The sequence below is a fragment of the Zingiber officinale genome, chromosome 6B, assembly GCF_018446385.1.
Source record: "Zingiber officinale cultivar Zhangliang chromosome 6B, Zo_v1.1, whole genome shotgun sequence".
NCBI lineage: Eukaryota > Viridiplantae > Streptophyta > Magnoliopsida > Zingiberales > Zingiberaceae > Zingiber > Zingiber officinale.
The window spans coordinates 62,801,354-62,822,635 of NC_055996.1; the positions used below are offsets into that span (position 1 = coordinate 62,801,354).

General features: G+C 36.9%; 1 protein-coding gene across 1 annotated transcript; it reads left to right on the forward strand.

Moving 5' to 3' along the window:
* Positions 1-877: 877 nt before the first annotated feature.
* On the forward strand, positions 878-2,062 carry LOC121991040 (transcription termination factor MTERF8, chloroplastic-like). The gene has a single exon (XM_042545068.1). The coding sequence runs from the start codon at positions 878-880 to the stop codon at positions 2,060-2,062; it is 1,185 nt and encodes a 394-aa protein (XP_042401002.1).
* The last annotated feature ends 19,220 nt before the right edge of the window (positions 2,063-21,282 follow it).

Below are 21,282 nucleotides of genomic sequence, written 5' to 3' on the forward strand. Positions count from 1 at the left end.
GCTACACCTTTGGGCGAGTCCTTATCGTCGTTATTGCTGCCTAAAAGCTAGTCAGTGAAAGACCCCAATGAAAAAATCGAATGTCGGCCGCTATGGTCGCCACAAGGCTCCACCATCCCGAGCATGTCTTCGTCGCTAGGGAAGTTGAGCAAGTCCTCAAAGTGGTCACACAGATCACTCACGCCATCTTCCATCTCCTCCCTCTCTGCACATCGCAACATCACGAACATGATGTTAGACCCAAAACCATCTATGTCATTAACGAAATGCTCAGGCAAACTTGAGAACGATCCTCTCCATCGGCATCACGTCGCATGGGGGGTGAAGATGATCTACGTGGGGGCGTCGTTAGGGGAGAAGATGATCTATTCCTCCACCTGTGTCACGTCGCATGGGGCCATCATTGAAATTTTTTTTATTAACCCCCAGAATCACACAAAATCTAAGAATTTTAAGATAATTAGATTAAATAATATAAGAATTTTAGACTTATGCCCCCATTTGCTCACATATTTCATTACTTGAGAATCTCACATTACCTGAATCAAATGGGATTAAATAATATAAGATTAGGTTGATAACTAAGATTATCACTGATAACTTCAAACTAAATACACCCCATAACTTTTAAAATTTTATGGCCATTTTGACGATCTAAAAAATCTATAGGTATTTTTGAAAATGTATACAAACTTTGAGAGGTGCTATGTAATTTTCACTAACTTTCTTTATCCGACGAATTTAATAAGAGGGTAAAATGTAAATTGTTCAATTCTAAGGATAAATTATAAAATCAGAAAAATTTCCGAAGTAAATTCTTTATCTCCTACCGGTACCGCTAGGGTTTCGGGAGAAGATCAAATCGAAATCGGAATCGATGAAGAGGCTACTTTACTTCTCCTTCCTCTGCAAAACTGTGTCTTCCATTCGTTCTCCTCGCTCCCACGATGCTGCCCTCCTCTTTGCCGTCTTACCTTTCTCGGCCTCTGCCACCGCCGCCGCCGCCTCATCCACCACTGGGAAGCACATGTTCATGGCCCAATACCTCATCGACTCATGTGGCTTCAACCAGGAGAAAGCCACCGAGGCCTCGAAGCTTCTCAAGGGCATTCAATCCCGGCAGCAGCCCGACTCCGTCCTTGCTTTCCTCAAAAGTTACGGCTTCGATGACGCATCAGTAAAAAAGCTCGTACATTGCTTCCCCCAATGTCTTCTTTTGGACTTAGAGAAGGCACTTTCCCCAAGGCTTCGAGCTTTCGAAGATCTGGGTCTCTCCCCATCCGACATCATCCACCTAGTCAGGTCGAATCCCTCCACCATCCAAATGAAACACGAACGCATTCGATCTAAGATCGAATTTTGGCAAGGCCTTCTCAGCTCCAAGGATGCACTGGTGAAGTTGATCAAGAGAAACCGAGCGATTCTTACGTTCAGCATCGAGAAGAAGATCCAGCCCAACCTTGAGTTGCTTCGGGAATGTGGCTTGGACGGCCCAAAACTTGCCTTTGTGTTGCGGAATTGCCCCCTGATCGTGGCACAGAATGCTGATTTTTTGAAGTCCTTGATCTGTCGTGCTGAGGACTTGGGAGTGCCACGGACATCGGGGATGTTCCATTGCACTCTGTTTGCACTCTTCAATGTCAGTCCAGAGAAGTTCAAGATGCAAATGGAATTCTTCCAGAGCTTTGGGTGGTCAGAGGACGATTTTGTTGTGGCATTCCAGAAATGTCCTACCTTCCTTCTTGCGTCTTTGACGGTTTTGCAGAGAAAAATGGAGTTCTTGATAAATGAGGCAGGATATACTTCTTCTTACATTGCTATACGTCCAGTAATATTGACACTCAGCTTGGAGAGAAGGTTGATTCCAAGACATCGGATCTTGGCAACTTTGAAGTCTAGGGGGCACTGTGAAAGGGATTACAAAGTGACAACATACATGATGCTTTCCGAGGCTAAATTTGTAGAGAAGTACATTATCCTCTACAAGGACAGGTATCCAGATCTGAGTGAACTCTATGCTAGTTTAAACCATACTAATGGTTCTGATTCTGGACTTCAATGAGGTAGGTAAGTCATGTTTTTCCCTGCAAGTTATCGTTCATGTTACCATTCTTCACTGTATGGCTTCTCCTTTGGAAACTCTAAAGCTAATATTTATGCCAACGAGCATGAATACGAGAAGAATTCACAGAATCATAATCTTGTTTTTGCATGTCAATATGCACCGAGATAAGAACAAATCACAGGATCATGATCTTGATTTTGTGTCTATTGAACTTAAAGCTTTCAGATTCATCACTTGCTATGTTAGACAATTGTTACTGCAAGAGACCTCCTTCCTTATGTTCATTCAGTAATCTCTCCTTGTTCGAATTGTGGTTACTCATTGATAGGTTCTGTTGAATGTTGTACGGTTGTCAGCAAGAGACATCCTTCCTATTGAATTTTGTCGATTGAAATTATAGAAACATGAAAGGCGACTTTGACCCCTTGGGAACACTACCCTACTTGTGAGTTTGTGAGTCTTGTGACTTGCAATATGGATTAACTCGAATCAAATTACTTTTAGAATTTTAATGATGTTTTAGCTTACCTAGCTGACTTTTTAAGAAGGGCTTACTAATTTTAACTCATTTAAAAATATTTTTAAAATGCATAATAGTGTTTATTTTATTTTAATATAATAATATATTGGCATTAATGAGATATCAAACAGTTGTTTTTTCTTAATTGTTTATATATCTAGAGGATTTTTATGTTCTCATGGAATGGAAAAAAATTGATATTTTTCAAAGGTTAAATATCAAAATGAGATAAATTGGGAGAAATCAAGGTAAATAATGAATAAATTGATATTATTATTATTAGGTAAATAATCTTCATCTGATTCGGTGAAATCTTGATTCTCCTTGGGGCATAAATTATTAATTCTGTCATGGAAGAAATTGGAAATAAAAAATTATTATCTCCTTTTCATCGATGATGGGTACTTCTTCATCGGTTTGGTTCCTCTTCTTCCTCCGTTTCATCGATGTTTTGTGTGTAAGTTTCCTTGGATTCATGCCATCAAGGACGTTATAGAGCGTAGCTGAACAGGAGGTAGGCCCTTGCTAATGCTATCTGTTGGAGATATATATTTGCACCATCAAGGATGTTATAGATATTAGTTACTACTCGGAATACCGTCCTAGTTCCTCTGTACAAAAATTTGTACAAACATAGAATTATCGTAGCTACTCATGTGCTCTACTAAAGTTAAATTTGGATTGCAAATGATACTTAATATTATTAATCTAAATTTTCCTTTAGGAGTTAAACTTGGATTGGGAACGAAATTTAATATTTTTATTCCAAGTTCAACCGATGTGATCTTCCTAAATTAAATCTTATTACAAAAGTTATCAAATATCTATTTCTAAGATCGATTTCCAGGTTAAACATGGCGAGGCACTAGGCCTTCTTAGGTATGAGATCATCCACCACTTCCTAGACAAAGTCTCATAGAGAAATTGGATATTTAATTTTTTACTGTAAATTAGGTTTAACTATAGAGACCTCAATAGAAACACATTATCGAAACATTAAATCGAAAAACAAAATCGATAACAAAAATGATAACTTAAAACCGATAACCTCTTGTGTTTGGATTTTCAAAATCAATATAAAAGATGAACTAGTTATGATGTGAATACTAATAACTAGTTATACATTTTAGAGCTTATAGACCTCTTGATCTTCTATTGTATTCCTCTCATTCTCTTGGACGTCGTGTGGGCATGTAGGCGACAATCTTCCAAGATGAAGTCCACTCAAGCTTCTTCCAAAGCTTCCAAGATCCGGTCACCAAATAACCTCCAAGGGATGCTAGACAAGAGTGCTTCCTTCTCTTCTTCTTCTCCTTCAAGCAACTGGCCACCAAGAGATCTCCCACAATTGATGTCACCGGCCTCCAAGAGAGAAAACAAAAGGAGAGAAGAGAAAGAGCAAGGGCCGACAACCAACGAAGAATAGAGAGGAATAGAAGATATGTTCTTCTTGTTGTTTTTATTATTATTATCAGGTGAGGCACCTCCTTCCTCCTCTTTTATAATTCTTGGTCTTGGCAAAAAAGGAAAGCTTTATAACAAAAAAATAAAACTTTCTTTTCTCCTATTATATGGTCGGCCATAAGCTTATACTCCAAGCAAGGAAAGATTTTAAACAAAATTAAAATCTCTCTTTTAAAATCCCTTTTGTGGATAGTTATAAAAGGAATGCTTTATAAATTAAAATCTCTCTTTTAAATCCTTTTATGGATATCTATAAAAGAAAAGATTTAGAATAAAACATGGTTACAAACAAGGAAAGTTTTATAACAAAAATTAAAATCTTTCTTTCACATTATAGATAACTACAAATAAGGAAAGATTTCAAATCTCTTTTTTATTCCTTTGTAAAAAGCTATAAAATGAAAGATTTTAAAATTTAAAACTCTCTTTTAAAACCATCATAACAAGAAAGTTTTTAACAAAATAAAAACTCTTTTTATTTCCTTTTGTGATCAATCTAAAAAAGGAAAGTTTTATATTAAAATCATCCTTTTAAATTCTTTTTATGGATCTCTATAAAAGGAAAGATTTTACAAAAAATAAAACTTCTCTTCTTGTGTGTGGTCGACCCCTTGCTTGGGCACCAAGCAAGACTTGACCGGCCCTAGTTTGGGCTCCAAGCTTAGCTTGGTCGGCCCCTTGCTTGATCTCCAAGCAAGGCTTGGCTGACCCTAGCTGTTGGAGTGTATACTGAAAACCTAAGCTTTTGTAAACATTTGTTTTGAATAAAGAATCACATTTGGTCAAATTATCTACATTTGTTTGTAGTTGTTCAATTAATTTATATTGTAGATAACATAGCATGTGGTGTCACATGCAGAAGATAATGTTATCAGCACCTTATAAATTATAAACAGTAGCTCACAACCAAAATGGAAAGGAACAAATCATTAGAAGGTCGTAGTGTAATTAGGTATCAGTTTATCTTGACTATATAATTACACTAGTACACTTAGAGTGTATTGAGTAAAACCATTTGAGGTCGTTTCTTTTATACTGACTTTATAAAGGAACAAAGACCTCAGTTATTATGGAAGTGTGTGCTCTTAATCCTAATATAATAATAAGCACATATATTTGATATTTATTTATTTAATTTATCAATGGGTGAGATTTAGTTCGATGAATCAATAAGCCCGATAAATTGGGAAATGATATCACTTATAGTGTGTGTTGTTGATTATAGAAGGAAACTGTGTCCTAGAGATACTAGGTTGATAATGTCCTCAAGAGGAGCTCATAAGGATTGTCATGTTAAACCCTGTAGGTGGACTTAGTCCGACATGATGATAAGGTTGAGTGGTACTACTCTTGGACTAAGATATTAATTAAATGAGTTGTCAGTAACTCACTTAATTAGTGGACATTCGATATCTTAAACACAGTGAGACTAACACACTTATAATAAGAAGGAGCCCAAAAATGTAATTTGGGATTGGTGCGGTAGTTCAATAATAGTTCTCTAGTGGAATGAATTATTATTGATAAAATTAAGTTGTGTGTTCGGAGCGAACACGGGATGCTTAATTTTATCGGGAGACCAAAACCAATTCCTCCTTTCGGTCCCTATCGTAGCCTCTTATTTATAGAGTACTATACCCACCTATATCCACCTTCTATACCCACCTAAAGGGGGCCGGCCAAGCTAGCTTGGATGAATTGGGGTGGCCGGCCCTAACTTGAACCCAAGCTAGAGGGGCCGGCCATATTAAATTAAAAGAATTTTAATTTTAATTTTTATTATGTGGAAGATATAATTTATTAAAGAGAATTAAAATTAAAATATCTCTCTTGTAAAAGATCTACAAAAGATTAAAGAAAGAGATTAGATTTCTTTCCTTATTTGTAGATTGGTGAGATATTTTATTTTCTCTTTAAAAAATTATTCACATGTTGTAAAATTAAAATTATGGAAATTTCTTTTTATCAACCATGAAGAGATTTTTGAAGAGAAATTTTAATTTTTTAAATTTCCGGAAACAAATTAGGAAGTTTTAATTTGTTGATTAAAACTTGTTTAATTTATTTCTCCATGTGGTGGCCGACCAATATAGTTTAATTTGGGAAATTTTATTTTATTTTTCTCAATTAAATCATGTCAAGGAAATTAAGGAAATTTTATTGTAATTAAATTTTCTAATTTGCCTAGGCCAAGGAATATAAAAGAATGGGTGGGGGTGCCTTCATGAGGTGAACCTTTATTATTTCTCTCCCTCTTTTGCTCCTTGGTGTGGCCGGCTATCATCATCCTCTCCCTCTCTTCCTCTTGTGGTGGCCGAACCTCTCTCTCCCCTTGGAGCTCTCGTGGTGGCCGGATACTACTTGGAGAAGAAGAAGAAGAAGGAGAGAAAGCTAGCATCTCTTGAAGCTTGGTTGGTGTTTTGATTTTCTTCCTTGGTGAAGCTTCCTTATTGTGGCCGAACCTAGCTTGGAGGAGAAGAAGGTGGTTGGTGGTTTCTCATCTCGGAAGATCGTTGCCTACACAACGTCCGAGATTAGAAGAGGAATACGGTAGAAGATCAAGAGGTCTTTCTAGAAGGTATAACTAGTAGTTTTTTCCTTTTCCGCATCATACTAGTTATTTATGGAAATAATACCAAATACAAGAGGCTTACGTTCTAGTATTTCGAATATGTTTTTTCGAAGTTGTGTTCTTTTGTTTTATTTTTCCTTGTGATTTGATTGTTCTTTTCGGTTAACCTAAAGTTATTTTAGGAAATTAAATATTAGATTTCTATAAAAGGTTTTGTCTAGTCGGTGGTGGTTGCTCCCATATCCAAGAAGGTCATGTGCCTCTCCACGTCAGTACTGGGAACCGATTATGGAAATTAATATTTAATGGAATTAATAACTTAAGGTGATTTGGGTCGAACGTGTTAAGTTCCGCAGGAGATCCAAGTCAAAACCTAAAAGAACAAATAGATTAAGTTTTGGATCAAACGTGTTAAGTTCCGCAGGCGATCCAAAATTTAATTTAAAAGAACACATGGTAGCTAGGAAAAGGTTTAGACCTTTGTACAAAATTTTTGTACAGTGGAACCTCTAGGATTTCTGAGTAGCAACCAACACTAGCTTGGGCCTTAAGAAGCTAGGCTTTTGGATGGATATAAGATTTTATATATGAGGCTACAATAGGGACCTAGAGGAGGAATTGACTTTTGTCTCCCGACGAGCTTGAGCTTCCCGTGTTCGCCCCGAACACCCAACTCAAGTTCATCAATAATATCTCATTCCACTAAAGAGTTATTATTGCATTACCGCATCAATTCCATATTACAATATGGGCTCCTTCTTATTATGAGTGTGTTAGTCTCCTTGTGTTTAAGATATTGAATGTCCACTAATTAAATGAGTTACTGACAACTCACTTAATTAATATCTAGCTCCAAGAGTAGTATCACTCAACCTTATCGTCATGTCGGACCTGCAGGGTTTACATAACAATCCTTATGAGCTCCTCAACGGGACATGATCAACCTAGATTACTAGGACACGGTTTCATTATATAATCAACAACACACCATATAAATAATATAATTTCCCAACTTATCGGGCCTATTGATTTATTGAACTAAATCGTATCCTTTGATAAATTAAAAAAATAAATATTAAGTATACGTGCTTGTTATTATATCATGATTAAGAGTACACACTTCCATAATAACAGAGATTTTGTTCTTTTATACCATCAGTATAAAAAGAAACTACCTCAAATGGTCATGCCCAATACACTCACAGTGTACTAGTGTAATTTTATAGTCAAGATAAACTAATATCAAATTACACTACAACTAGTCCAATAGTTTATCCCATTTCATCTTGGTTGTGAGCTACTATTTATAATTTATAAGGAACTGATAACATGGTCTTCTGTGTGTCTTCTCACACCATATTATCTACAATATAAATTAAATCGACAACTATACTTAGCATAAATGTAGACATTTGATCAATGTGATTCTTATTTCAAAATAAATGTTTATACAAAAGCTAGACTTTTAGTATGCACTGTAACAATCTCCCACTTATACTAAAAGACTATGCTGCCATATACGCTGTCATACATCTGATTCCCATCCTTTCAACATGCCGATCAAAAGCTTTCACCGAAAGGCCTTCGTGAAAGGATCTGCCAGGTTATATAGTGATGCAATCTTGGCGACAACAACTTCTCTTCGCTTTACGATGCCTCGTATCAGGTGGTATTTACTCTCAATGTGTTTACTCGCCTTATGAGCTCATGGTTCCTTCGAGTTTGCTACTGCACCGCTATTATCACAATAAATTGTGATGATTTTAGGCAAACTAGGAATCACATTTAAGTCCATTAAAAAGTTCCTGAGCCATACAACTTCTTTGGTTGCCTTAGAGGCTACCACATACTCAGCTTCCATGGTTGAGTTTGAAACACATTTCTACTTAACACTCTCCATGCTATGACTCCACCTTCTAAAGTAAACACATAGCCTGATGTAGGCTTACTATTGTCCCTATCTGATTGAAAGTCAGAATCCGTGTAACCCACAGGGAGCAAATCATCTGCTTGGTAAATTAGCATATAATCTCTAGTCATTCTCAGGTACTTTAATATATGCTTTACGGCAGTCCAATACCCCTGTCCTGGATTACTTTAATGTCTGCTAACCATGTCCACGGTAAAACAGATATCTGGTCTCGTACATAACATTGCATACATTAGGCTTCCTACGGCTGAAGCATAAGGAACTGCCTTCATCTGTTCTATCTCTTTTGATGTCTTAAGAGACATCTCTTTAGATAAAGGTACTCCATGCCTAAAAGGTAGAAAACCTTTCTTGGAGTCTTGCATGCTAAAACGAGCTAGGATCGTATCGATATATGAAGTTTGGGATAAACACAATATTCTTTTCTTGCGATCCCTTATTACTTTGATTTTGAGAATATGTGCACATTCTCGCAAGTTCTTCATATCGAATTGCTTGGACAACCATACCCTTACTTCCGATAACATTTTGATATTGTTGTCAACTAACAAAATATCATCTACGTATAGTACAAGAAATACCACCACGTCTCCATCACACTTCTTGTATACACAAGACTCATCCGGACATTGAATAAATCCATAGGACTGGATTAATTCATTAAACCGGATATTCCAAGACTTTGAAGCCTGCTTCAGTCCATAAATAGATTGATTGAGCTTACATACTAGATGCTCTTTGCCCTTTGCAATAAACCCCTCTGGTTGCTTCATATGGATGTTTTCTTCAAGACTTCCGTTAAGGAAAGCTGTCTTGACATCCATTTGTCAAACCTCATAATCTATATGAGCGACAATAGATAAGAGTATTCGGATAAACTTAAGCATACCTATTGGTGAAAAGGTTTCCTCATAATCGATTCCCTCTTTCTGAGTATACCCCTTCGCAACAAGCCTTGCTTTGAAGGTTTCCACCTTCCCGTCTATCCCTCTTTTCCTTTTGTAGATCCATTTACATCGAATCGCTTTTACATTATTTGATGGTTCTACTAGCTCCCAGACTTTGTTAAAATACATAGATTCTATTTCTGAATTCATTGTTCTTTGCCAAGATGCTGCATCTTTATTTTAGAGTGCTTCATCATATGTTTGGGGATCAGGTTCATGTTTACTTGTGATCAAGTCTGAAGACTCTCCCAAAAACATAAATCTTTCAGGTTGCCTCGCAACCCTCCCACTACGACGAGGAACTGTCTGTAGTTGTGTATCATTTGTGATATGTGTTGCAGTTTCTTGTGATATTTCATCTTGCACTGTTGGTACTAAAGTAGACGTGTCCTCTCTTATTTCTTCTAGAACAATTTCACTCATGGGCTTGTGATTTTTTACATAGTCATCTTTCAAAAATCGAGCATTCGTGCTAACAATGACCTTCTGATCTTTAGGACTATAAAACAAATCACCTTTCGTTCCTTTAGGATAACCTATAAATAGGCGAACTTCTGTACGAGATTCTAACTTATCAACATCTCCCTTCAGCACATATGCTGGACTACCCCATAATCGAATATGACTCAGACTAGGCTTACATCCATTTCACAATTCTGTGTGAGTAGAGGGTACTGATTTAGAAGGTATTAAGTTCAAAATGTACATTGTCGTTTCTAAAGCATATCCCCAGAATGAATTTGGTAATTCTGAATAACTCATCATTGATCTAACCATTTCCATAAGAGTCATATTTCTTGGTTCTGCCACACCATTATGTTGGGTTGTACCAGGTGTAGACAATTGGGATTAAATCTCAACCTCTGATAAGTAACTCCTAAACTCTCCTGATAGGTACTCGCCACCACGATCAGACCGTAGTGTTTGATACTTTTACCTTGATGTTTCTCCACATCAACCTTGTATTCTTTGAACTTATCAAAACACTCAGACTTGCGGTGCATCAAGTAAATATACTCATATCTCAAATAGTCGTCTATAAAAGAGATAAAATATTCGAAACTACCTCTTGCCTGGATAGTCATAGGTCCACACAAATCAGAGTGAACCAATTTCAACACATCTTTTGCTCTATACCCCTTGACCTTAAAAGGTCTCTTGGTCATTTTACCTTCCAAGCAAAATTCACAATTTAGAAAGTTTTCCAACATTAATGAACGCAAGAGTCCATCGGCTATTAGTCTTTGAATCCTACTTAAGTTAATATGACCAAGTCTTAGATACCAAAGATATGTTTAGTTCATTTTTGAAGGTTCCTTTCTCTTATTAAAATTAGAGGATGTGTTATTAATTTTCATTTGTTGGTTTGCGGGAGTTATTGGATTTAGAGTATACAAATTGCCAACTAATGTACCAGAACAGATAATAACCCTATTTTTCTTGATAACCATTTTGTCATCAAAAGAAATAGCATGTCCATCCAAAAATAGTTTAAAAGTTGAAATTAAATTCTTTCTGAAACTTGGTACATAAAGACAATTCCTCAAAATCAAAGTTCTATTCCTATCAAATGATAAGTAGGCATCTCCCACTGCAATAGCCGCCACTTTCGTAGCATTGCCCATATAGATGGTGATCTCTCCCTCATATAGTCGTCGAGTTTCCTGGAACCCTTGCAATGTATTACAGACATGATCAGTGGCTCCTGTATCTACACACCATGTACTGGTAGATAACACCGCTAAACATGTTTCAACTACTAGAGAATAAGATATACTTTTATTATTCTTTTTCCTACGAGGACAGTCCGTCTTCCAATGTCCAGACTACTTGCAAATGAAGCACTTGCCCTTCGGTTTTTTCACTCATGCTTTTAGTCCAGTACCTAGAGATCGATTCACTTTCTTTACCGAGTCTGCTTGTTTCTTCTTCTTCTTGCCTTTCGACTTAGAAGTAGAAACATTTTCAGCAAAGTGAATTTGAGAATTATGACGAAATAGCCCTTCTGCTGCCTAAAGTTTTGTCAATAGTCTCGTCAATGAATAAATCCTTTTATTCATGTTGTAGTTCAGGCGGAACTGCTCAAAACTTTTGAGTAGCGTTTGGAGAATAATATCGACCTGAGTTTCCCCATCGATTTCAGCTCTAAGGATTTGTATCTCGTTCAAGTAAGCCATCATCTTGAGGATAGGATCCCTTACGGGTGTCCTCTCTTTCATGGTGACTGTCATTAAATTTCTCATAGTCTCTTGCCTAGCAGCCCGATTCTGGTGTCCGAAGAGTTCCTTGAGATTGTACATCATGTTATAGGCAGTAGGCATGGACTGATGCTGATGTTGCAGCACATTTGACATAGAAGTCAAAATATAACACCGTGTCATCTCATCTGCCTTTACCCATTTCTTATGATACTCAATCTCCTCTTCACTAGAATCACTATTAGGCTCATTAGGGCAGATCTCTAACAGTACAAACTTATAGCCTTCAGCAGTTAGGACATGTCCAGGTTTCTTTTCCAATCTATGTAATTGGAACCAGTAAGTTTATTCTTTTTCAGAATAATAGCCAGTGGTTTGAAAGTTATCCTACGAATCACAAAATAAGTTTTGGTTAAAACTTTAGAATTTAGAATAATATTGAGTCCTTAAATAATATTATTTAAATGCACCAACACCGTGAATTTTGTATGCCACGATAGTGTGGACGTATACAAATTCAAACATTTGTAAGAGAAGGTTTTACCCATTAATTTTATTCTTGTCAACCTAACTTAATGACAAATAAAATTAATAGTTAGTATTCCTTTGGTCATACAAATAATAGCAGTGACTCCGATGGAGAGGATACTATTAAATGTGCCTAAGTGTATATCATTACTTGATACTTAATCCATTAAATAGGATTATGCCCCTTCAGTTGGAGAAGATCACACGCTCCTAAATAATTTCCTATAATCATCCATAAAGGAAGTTTGATCTAGTGATGCGCAAACAAACTCATCCGATGTGGAGGAAGGTACTCAGAGCCAACGCGCAAGTTTGTTTGCATCACTTACAAACCAGTAATGGAGACCGTGAAATTTATTTATAAATCTCTCTCCTACTTAGTTATTTAAGATGAGGATTTTAACATGCATACACACATCACAACAAATAATAGCAATAAATATGGAAAAATAATTTTCCTACTATTATGACCTCTTTCATCACTGTCCTCCGTGTGCTGCCAACCCTAGTTACTGCCATCTTTAGCCACTGCAATCGGGTCTAGTCATCACATTTATCTTGCTTCTTTTTCCGCTTCACCTCTGGTCCTCAAATAGCACCACGCCTCGCAAGGATACGATCTGCGATAAAAATAAAATTTTACATATATCGATCCTATATTCCACAAAAGAATGTACATAAAGTTTAGATCGAACAAAATGTAAAATTTTAAAACTAATACAGCTCCTGTTGTATTTAATAAGTACAATCATGTACACACATAAAATGTCATCGACAAGTCCGAGGGTCCAATCACACACAATCACAACAGACCATAATAGTTGGAGCCTGCAACCACAGAGTTAAATCTATTTCCACATCCTACTATTATCCTGCCTAAAATATGTAGGACATGTGCATAATTAAACTAAAAGCCAAACACACATAGGTATAACCTAGCTCTGATACTAATTGTTGGTTGCTACTCGGAATACTGTCCTAGTTCCCCTGTACAAAAATTTGTACAAACATAGAACTATCCTAGCTACCCATGTGCTCTATTAAAGTTAAGTTTGGATTGCAAACGATGCTTAACATTATTAATCCAAATTTCCCTTTAGGAGTTAAACTTGGATTGGGAATGTAACTTAACATTCTTACTCCAAATTCAACCGATGTGGTCTTCCTAAATTAAACCTTATTACAAAAGTTATCAAATATCTATTTCTATGATCGACTTCCAGGTTAAACATGGCGAGGCACTAGGCCTTCATGGATATGGGATCATCCACCACTTCCTAGACAAAGCCTCACAGAGAAATTGGATATTTAACTTATTACTGTAAACTAGGTTTAACTATAGAGACCTCATTAGAAACACATTATCGAAACATGAAATCAAAAAACAAAATTGATAACAAAAACGATAACTTAAAACCGATAATCCCTTATGTTTGGGTTTTCAAAATCTATACAAAAGATGAACTAGTTATGATGCGAATACTAAAAACTAGTTATACCTTTTATAGCTTATAGACCTCTTGATCTTCTATTGTATTCCTCTCCTTCTCTTGAACGTCGTGTGAGCGACGATCTTCTAAGATGAAATCCACTCAAGCTTCTTCCAAGGCTTCCAAGATTCGGCCACCAAATAACCTCCAAGGGATGCTAGACAAGAGTGTTTCCTTCTCTTCTTCTTCTCCTTCAAGCAACCGACCACCAAGAGATCTCCCACAATTGATGTTGTCGGCCTCCAAGAGAGAAAACAAAAGGAGAGAAGAGAAAGAGCAAGGGTCGACCACTAAGGAAGAATAGAGAGGAATAGAAGATATGTTCTTCTTGTTGTTCTTATTATTATTATCAGGTGAGGCACCCTCTTCCTTCTCTTTTATAATTCTTGGTCCTGGCAAAAAAGGAAAGTTTTATAACAAAAAATAAAACTTTCTTTTCTCCCATTATATGGCCGGCCACAAGCTTGTGCTCCAAGCAAGGAAAGATTTTAAATAAAATTAAAATCTCTTTTGTGGATAGTTATAAAAGGAATATTTTATAAATTAAAATATCTCTCTTTTAAATCCTTTTATGGATATCTATAAAAGAAAAGATTTAGAATAAAGCATGGTTACAAAAAAGAAAAGTTTTATAACAAAAATTAAAATCTTTCTTTCACATTATAGATAACTACAAATAAAGAAAGATTTCAAATCTCTTTTTTATTCCTTTGTAGAAAGCTATAAAAGGAAATATTTTAAAATTTAAAACTCTCTTTTAAAACCATCATAAAAGGAAAATTTTTAATAAAATAAAAACTCTTTTTATTTCCTTTTGTGACCAATCTAAAAAAAAGTTTTATATTAAAATCATCCTTTTAAATCCTTTTTATGGATCTCTATAAAAGGAAAGATTTTACAAAAAATAAAACTTCCTTCTCTTCTTGTGTGTGGTCGACCCCTTGCTTGGGCACCAAGCAAGGCTTGGCCGGCCCTAGCTTGGGCTCCAAGCTTAGCTTGGCTAGCCCCTTGCTTAGTCTCCAAGCAAGGTTTGGTCGACCCTAGCTTGGGCCTTAAGAAGCTAGACTTTTGGATGGATATAAGGCTTTATATAAGAGGCTACAATAGGGACCTAAAGAAGGAATTGACTTTGGTCTCCCGACGAGCTTGAGCTTCCCGTGTTCGCCCCGAACACTCAACTCAAGTTCATCAATAATATCTCATTCCACTAAAGAATTATTATTGCACTACCGCACCAATCTCATATTATAATATGAGCTACTTCTTATTATGAGTGTGTTGGTCTCTCTATGTTTAAGATATTGAATACCCACTAATTAAATGAGTTACTGACAACTCACTTAATTAATATCTAGCTCCAAGAGTTGTACCACTCAACCTTATCGTCATGTCGAACTAAATCCACTTGCAGGGTTTACATAACAATCCTTATTAGCTCCTCAACGGGACATGATCAACCTAGATTACTAGGGCACAGTTTCATTCTATAATCAACAATACACCATATAAATAATATCATTTTCCAACTTATCGGGTCTATTGATTTATCGAACTAAATCGCACCCTTTGATAAATTAAAGAAATAAATATTAAGTATACGTGCTTATTATTATATCATGATTAAGAGTATACACTTCCATAATAACAGAAATTTTGTCTTTTTATATAGTCAGTATAAAAAGAAACTACTTCAAATGGTCCTGCCCAATACACTTACAGTGTACTAGTGTAATTTTATAGTCAAGATAAACTAATACCAAATTACACTACAACCAGTCCAATGGTTTATCCGATTCCATCTTAGTTGTAAGCTACTATTTATAATTTATAAGGAACTGATAATATGATCTTCTGTGTGTTTTCTCATACCATGTTATCTACAATATAAATTAAATGGACAATTACACTTAGCATAAATATAGACATTTGATTAATGTGATTCTTATTTCAAAATAAATGTTTATACAAAAATTAGACTTTTAGTATACACTCTAACAATAGAGCGTAGCTGAACAAGAGCCAGGAGATAGACCCTTACTATGGTATTAGACGGAGGCGGCTGAGCACCATGTAGAAGAAGAGCGAGGGAAATTAACCAAATGGATACCGAGGGGGTAGTCGACTTCCCGGAATCCTCGGGGATGAGTGTCTGATTGGCGACACAGATGTAAACTTTTTGTGACTGGATCTCGAGGAATGTGCGGTCCTGAAAACTTTGATCCTCCTGCTTATGGAGGATGATTTTGTAAGGCCATAAGACCGTTTATTCTACTTCACTTGTAGTGAATTATGTTATCATGCTTGTCCAACTTGCATGTGCCACTTGGAATAGACGAAGGCCATTATTCACTTATCTCTGAAATACTTATCTTCGGTCATCCCTTTGATAATATTTTCCCTTATTGATGCACCTTCCATGGCCGATAAAAGAAAGTGTCGCAGTAGCAAAGTTACCAACCCATCGAGTCATAGCCATACGGCAGGGATCTTACAGTTGGTTGAGCAGAGCTACATGGCTGGTGATTTTTTCCGAGTCTTCCCCCACTCGAGCTATTGAAAGATCTACTCATATCTCAACCTTTGCTACGGGGTTCAGTTGAGTCCTACTACTCGAGCGGTTAGCAAAAAGGCATATAGGTATCCTTCATCCGCCATGGTTCATTCTTGGGTCGGATGTGGCTACTGCTTAACTCATCGGTACTGCCTATTTATCATTAAAGATGATTAGACCACTTCTTTCTTAGGAGCAGTAAGTTATATCCGCATGGAGCAGTGACCGCCAATCAACCGTGTGCTCCATTAATATTCCTTCTTACAAGCTCTCTTGATGGCTAAGTTTGTCTGAGACATCACCTACCTTACTACCTTGTGGAGCAGATTACGAGGGTTCTCCATCTTTCCCCTCTATTTGAGCCGAGACAACGTCGGTGCATGACAACTCCAGTGATAGTCCCCTCAAACTCTGATTGTCCTTCTCGAAGCAACTCCTCCTGTTCTTATGGCTCGATAGGTGACGGTCAAGCACTTCTGCTGCCCTCCTCAACATCTTCCACACATCTTCCACCGTAGCTTTCTGTCTTGTTTCGACAGATGACGTCAATTTGATGGGGTCCTTATTCATCCACTCTGATTCCTCCTCCTTCCTAAACTGTGGTCGAGTAGGTACTCCGACGTGCTTGCGGCCTGAGTTCTACTAATTGAAGCATGTCGGGGGGCCGACATTATTGACCTGACTCCTCCGACAATCAAGTCAGCGACAAGCAAAGAGGAAAGGCTCACTGTTGGATGTGTGCAGTGGAACATAAGTTACCAATTACTTATCCTATATAAACGTCCAAGGCAATCAAGAGAAGGAGAAGATCAATTCATAATAAGGTAAAGAGAAAATCAAGAAGCCAAGGGATTTGGTTCTTAAACTTGCAAGAGTGGTTCAATCTTATGATCGCTCTTCCAACATGTTGGAAGTATAAAGAACACATGATCAAATCCACTATAAGTGTTTATAGTTTTTCAGAATTCCTTTCAAGCTATAGAACCAATAATGGTATTAGAGCCATATGAGTTCTAAATCATGAAACTCATGAATCCCTCTGCTATGAAAATCACTAATGCCTCAATAAACCTAATCAACGTCATCCACTTGAGATCGCCATCCACTATCCAGAGTCATGGAGGAGAAGATCGATGGCCCCTTCTAGAACCCCTGCCGGCTATGCATCAAGCGAGTTGCGGGGAAATCGTGACCTCGTGTCGCGGTTTCCTCCTGTGTCGACGACGTCGCAAGCCATGAGAACCACAACCATGTTGTGGGTATCCCTCGTAGCAGGCGATCGTGACATGGTGGAAGGGAATCGTCGGCAGCGGCTGGTCATGCCGATGAAGAGGTCACATTGTGGCTATGAAGAAAGACAAAACATAGCCATCTATATATATATATAAAAGATATGTTGTCCACCTTACGTTGCACACCCGTGAGCCCTAGTGTAATTGATTTTTTTTAAAATTTTATTTTTTTTTAAGGCCTCGATTATCCCAATCATATTTTGTCTTTAGGGTTTAAGAGTTGAATTATAATATTAAGAACAAAAATATTTCAAATCAAAAAAAAAATTAGGTACACACGAGGTATGCGGCATAAGGTGGGAAGCATATAAAAACGTGAGAGAGAGAGAGATGATATGTTGCCCGACGTCTCTGTGTGATCATGAGCGACGCGTTTATGTGGCATTGTCAGCTTGATTTTTTTTACAGTATTAATTTATTTTATTTTCTCTCCCCTTCCGCCCTCTATTCAAAACATGTGACTCGAATTTTAATCTCTCGACTTTCCCAAATTTAAATTTCTCCCGCTCTCTCGCTCACTCATTCCATTACCACTGTCTTCCATCACTCTTGCTCCTATCGGCAAGCAAAGCAAAGATGCTACAAGTTAAGTACAACTTATAGTTGCATGCTTGTTCTTGGGCTGGTTGGAAGCTTCCCAAACTGTCACCGCAAACAAAGCTGACACTGTTTTACTTAGCACCCCACTCCACTGTCTATTTTTCAACTCTATATAATATTTTTTTTATTAATATTTATGCTACAACGTACAAGCCCTAACTGCCACAACGTAACAACTACTTGGACAGTTAGCTGTTACGTGTGGCAACTGCTTGGATAGTTAGTTGCTACGTGTAACAACTACTTGGATAATCTAAAAAACCTTTTCTTACAATAAAGTAAGAATCTTTTTGATAAATTTTAAATTTTTTTAGTTATAAAATTTACAGGAAACTTGCCAAACATCATTTCCCACATTTTATAACTAATATTATGTCATTTCATTTTGAATTGTAATTCCCTCTAATCGTAATATATTATTAGGATTTATGCTATGATGTACAAACCCTAGCTGCCACAACATGTAGCAGTTGTTGGATCAAAAAGAACGCTAGAGGGGGGTGAATAACGATCGTTGAAAAATCGTTATTGAGTCAAAGTACGTAACGGAAAATAATAGTGAAAACAACGCTAACACACCAAGTTTTACTTGATTAAGAGCCTTCGTCGACTCCTACTCCAAGGCCTGCATGTGAGAGTACTTTCGTTGGACAATCCAATAATAGTTTCGCAAAAGAGTTATACAATAAGTACAAGAACTATGAAATAAAGTTACTGACAACAAAGAAAATAAAAACAGAGTCACAGGTTGTCGGAGAAGCTTCACAACGTCGCAGGAGCGTCTTTGGAGCAGTGCGCAAGGAAGCAGTTGCAGAGATAAGTTGTGTCTTGTGCTCCTGGTGGAAGGCTACTTATACAGGCAGTTCTGGGTACCTGAATCCCTTCTGGGCGCCTGGACCGTGACGCCAACCATCCAATCAACGCGCTCCAAGCTGGCGACAAGATAGATTTTAGGCATTTCGGGCGCCTGGACCAACTTTTCCAACAACCTTTATTTCCTACAAAATGAAGTTAGTCTAAGACAATAAAAATTATATTACCCTGCAAAACAAGTGTTAGCACAATTATAATCAAGAGTAGTAATTAGATTCTGTCTCCTTGAGACCACAATCTAGTCAAGATCTCAACTTAGATTTCCCAAATGGATTTAAGTTGAATTGACGCCTACTGTTCCCTTAAACATGGAACACGTCCTCACCAAGTCACTCTCCTCCAGTGACTTACCTTAACTTACCGCTCTGCCAGACATCCGGTCAGCCCGTCGACCTGTCTAGACTTCATACTAGCTATCTGATTGGCCCGTTGATCAAGCTAGACTTCGTGTCAGATATTCGGTCAACCCGTCGATCTATCTGGATTCCGTACCAGCTATCCAATCAACTTGTCGACCTAGCTAGATTTCTTGCCAAATATTCGGTCAACTCGTTGACCTATCTGAACTTCTCTTGCACACTTAGTTAAATCGTTAGATCACATTAAACCTAACTTAACTTACTTTGTCAGACATCAAAACCTGAGTTAGACTTTTAGTGCAATCTGCACTAACAGCAGCTACTTGGATAGTTAGCTGTCATAACGCAACTACTTGGACAGTTAGTTGCTACGTGTAGCGCTACTTGGACAAGTAGCTGCTGTAATATGTAGCAGCTACTTAGACAGTTCAAACAACCTTTTCTTATCATTTTAATTTTGGTTATATAATTTACAGGAAACTTGCCAAATAACATTTCTCACAATTGATTCGATGGTAAGTCGTTTCAATTTAAGTTGTAATTCCATCTAATCCTAATATATTATTAGGATTTATGCTACAATGTACAAGTTATAGCTACCACAACATGTAGCAGCTACTTGGACAATTAGCTATTACAATGTGTAGCAGCTAATTGGACAGTTAGCTGCTAAAATGTGTAGCGGCTACTTAGACAATCCAAATAACCTTTTCTTATAATTTTAATTTTTGGTTATATAATTTGCTAGAAACTTACCAAACAACATTTCTATAATTAATTTAATAAAAAGTTATTTCAATTTAAGTTGTAATTCTACCAATTCTAATATATTATTATAATTTATGCTACAATGTACAAGTCCAAATGTGTAGCAGCATTAGGATTTATTCTAAGTTGTAATTCTATCTAATTCTAATATATAATTTGCAGGAAACTTACCAAACAACATTTCCTACAATTGATTCGATGGTAAGTTGTTTCAATTTAAATTATAATTCTCTCTAATCCTAATATATTATTAGAATTTATGGCCCAATGTACAAGTCATAACTACCACAATATGTAGCAACTACTTGGACAGTTAGCTACCACAATGTGTAGTAGCTACTTGGACAGTCCAAACAATCTTTTCTTATTATTTTATTTTTTGTGCGATAAAAAGATTGGAGAACATATTCAAGCACCATGTTTAACACAAATACATATTAATCACACCATCTGTTGGTCTACAGTACATTAAACACTCGCTACTACACGGTGTAGCAACTAATGTCGACTAGCTGCTACAACATGCAGCAGTAGCTACTGCATGTTGTAGCAACTATTTGAGAGTAGCTGCTACACGGTGTAGCAGCTACTGCCGACTAACTGTTACAACTTGCATTAGCCAACTTGACAATACATTTACATGTGTTATACAATGGATTTAACCATCCTTTACAACAGTTTAACAATACATTTAGACCAACTTGATAAAAATTTATCAATAAAAATACATTTCGATTACAATACCTTTCAATTACAACGGTAGTTTCATGTTATAGCAGCTACTGTCCAGTAGCTACTACAACATAAAGCAAGCGATATTACAAATATTATCAACTTAACAATACATTTACATCAGCTACTGTGAGAATATAATTCAAGCACCATGTTAAACACAAATATATAATAGTCACACCATCTGTAAAGTCTGTGCCCCCTGTTATTCTCCATCTCCCTCACGTACGTTGATTGGGGCTAGGCGAATTTGTGATTAACATCCACAAGCCATGGTTTATGATAGATATGAGTGGTCATTCTATGGAAGTCACGGATAAATAAACAAGAGGAATGTAGTAGCTACTCTCGAGTAGTTGTTACACGTTATAGCAGCTACTGCCGATTAGCTAC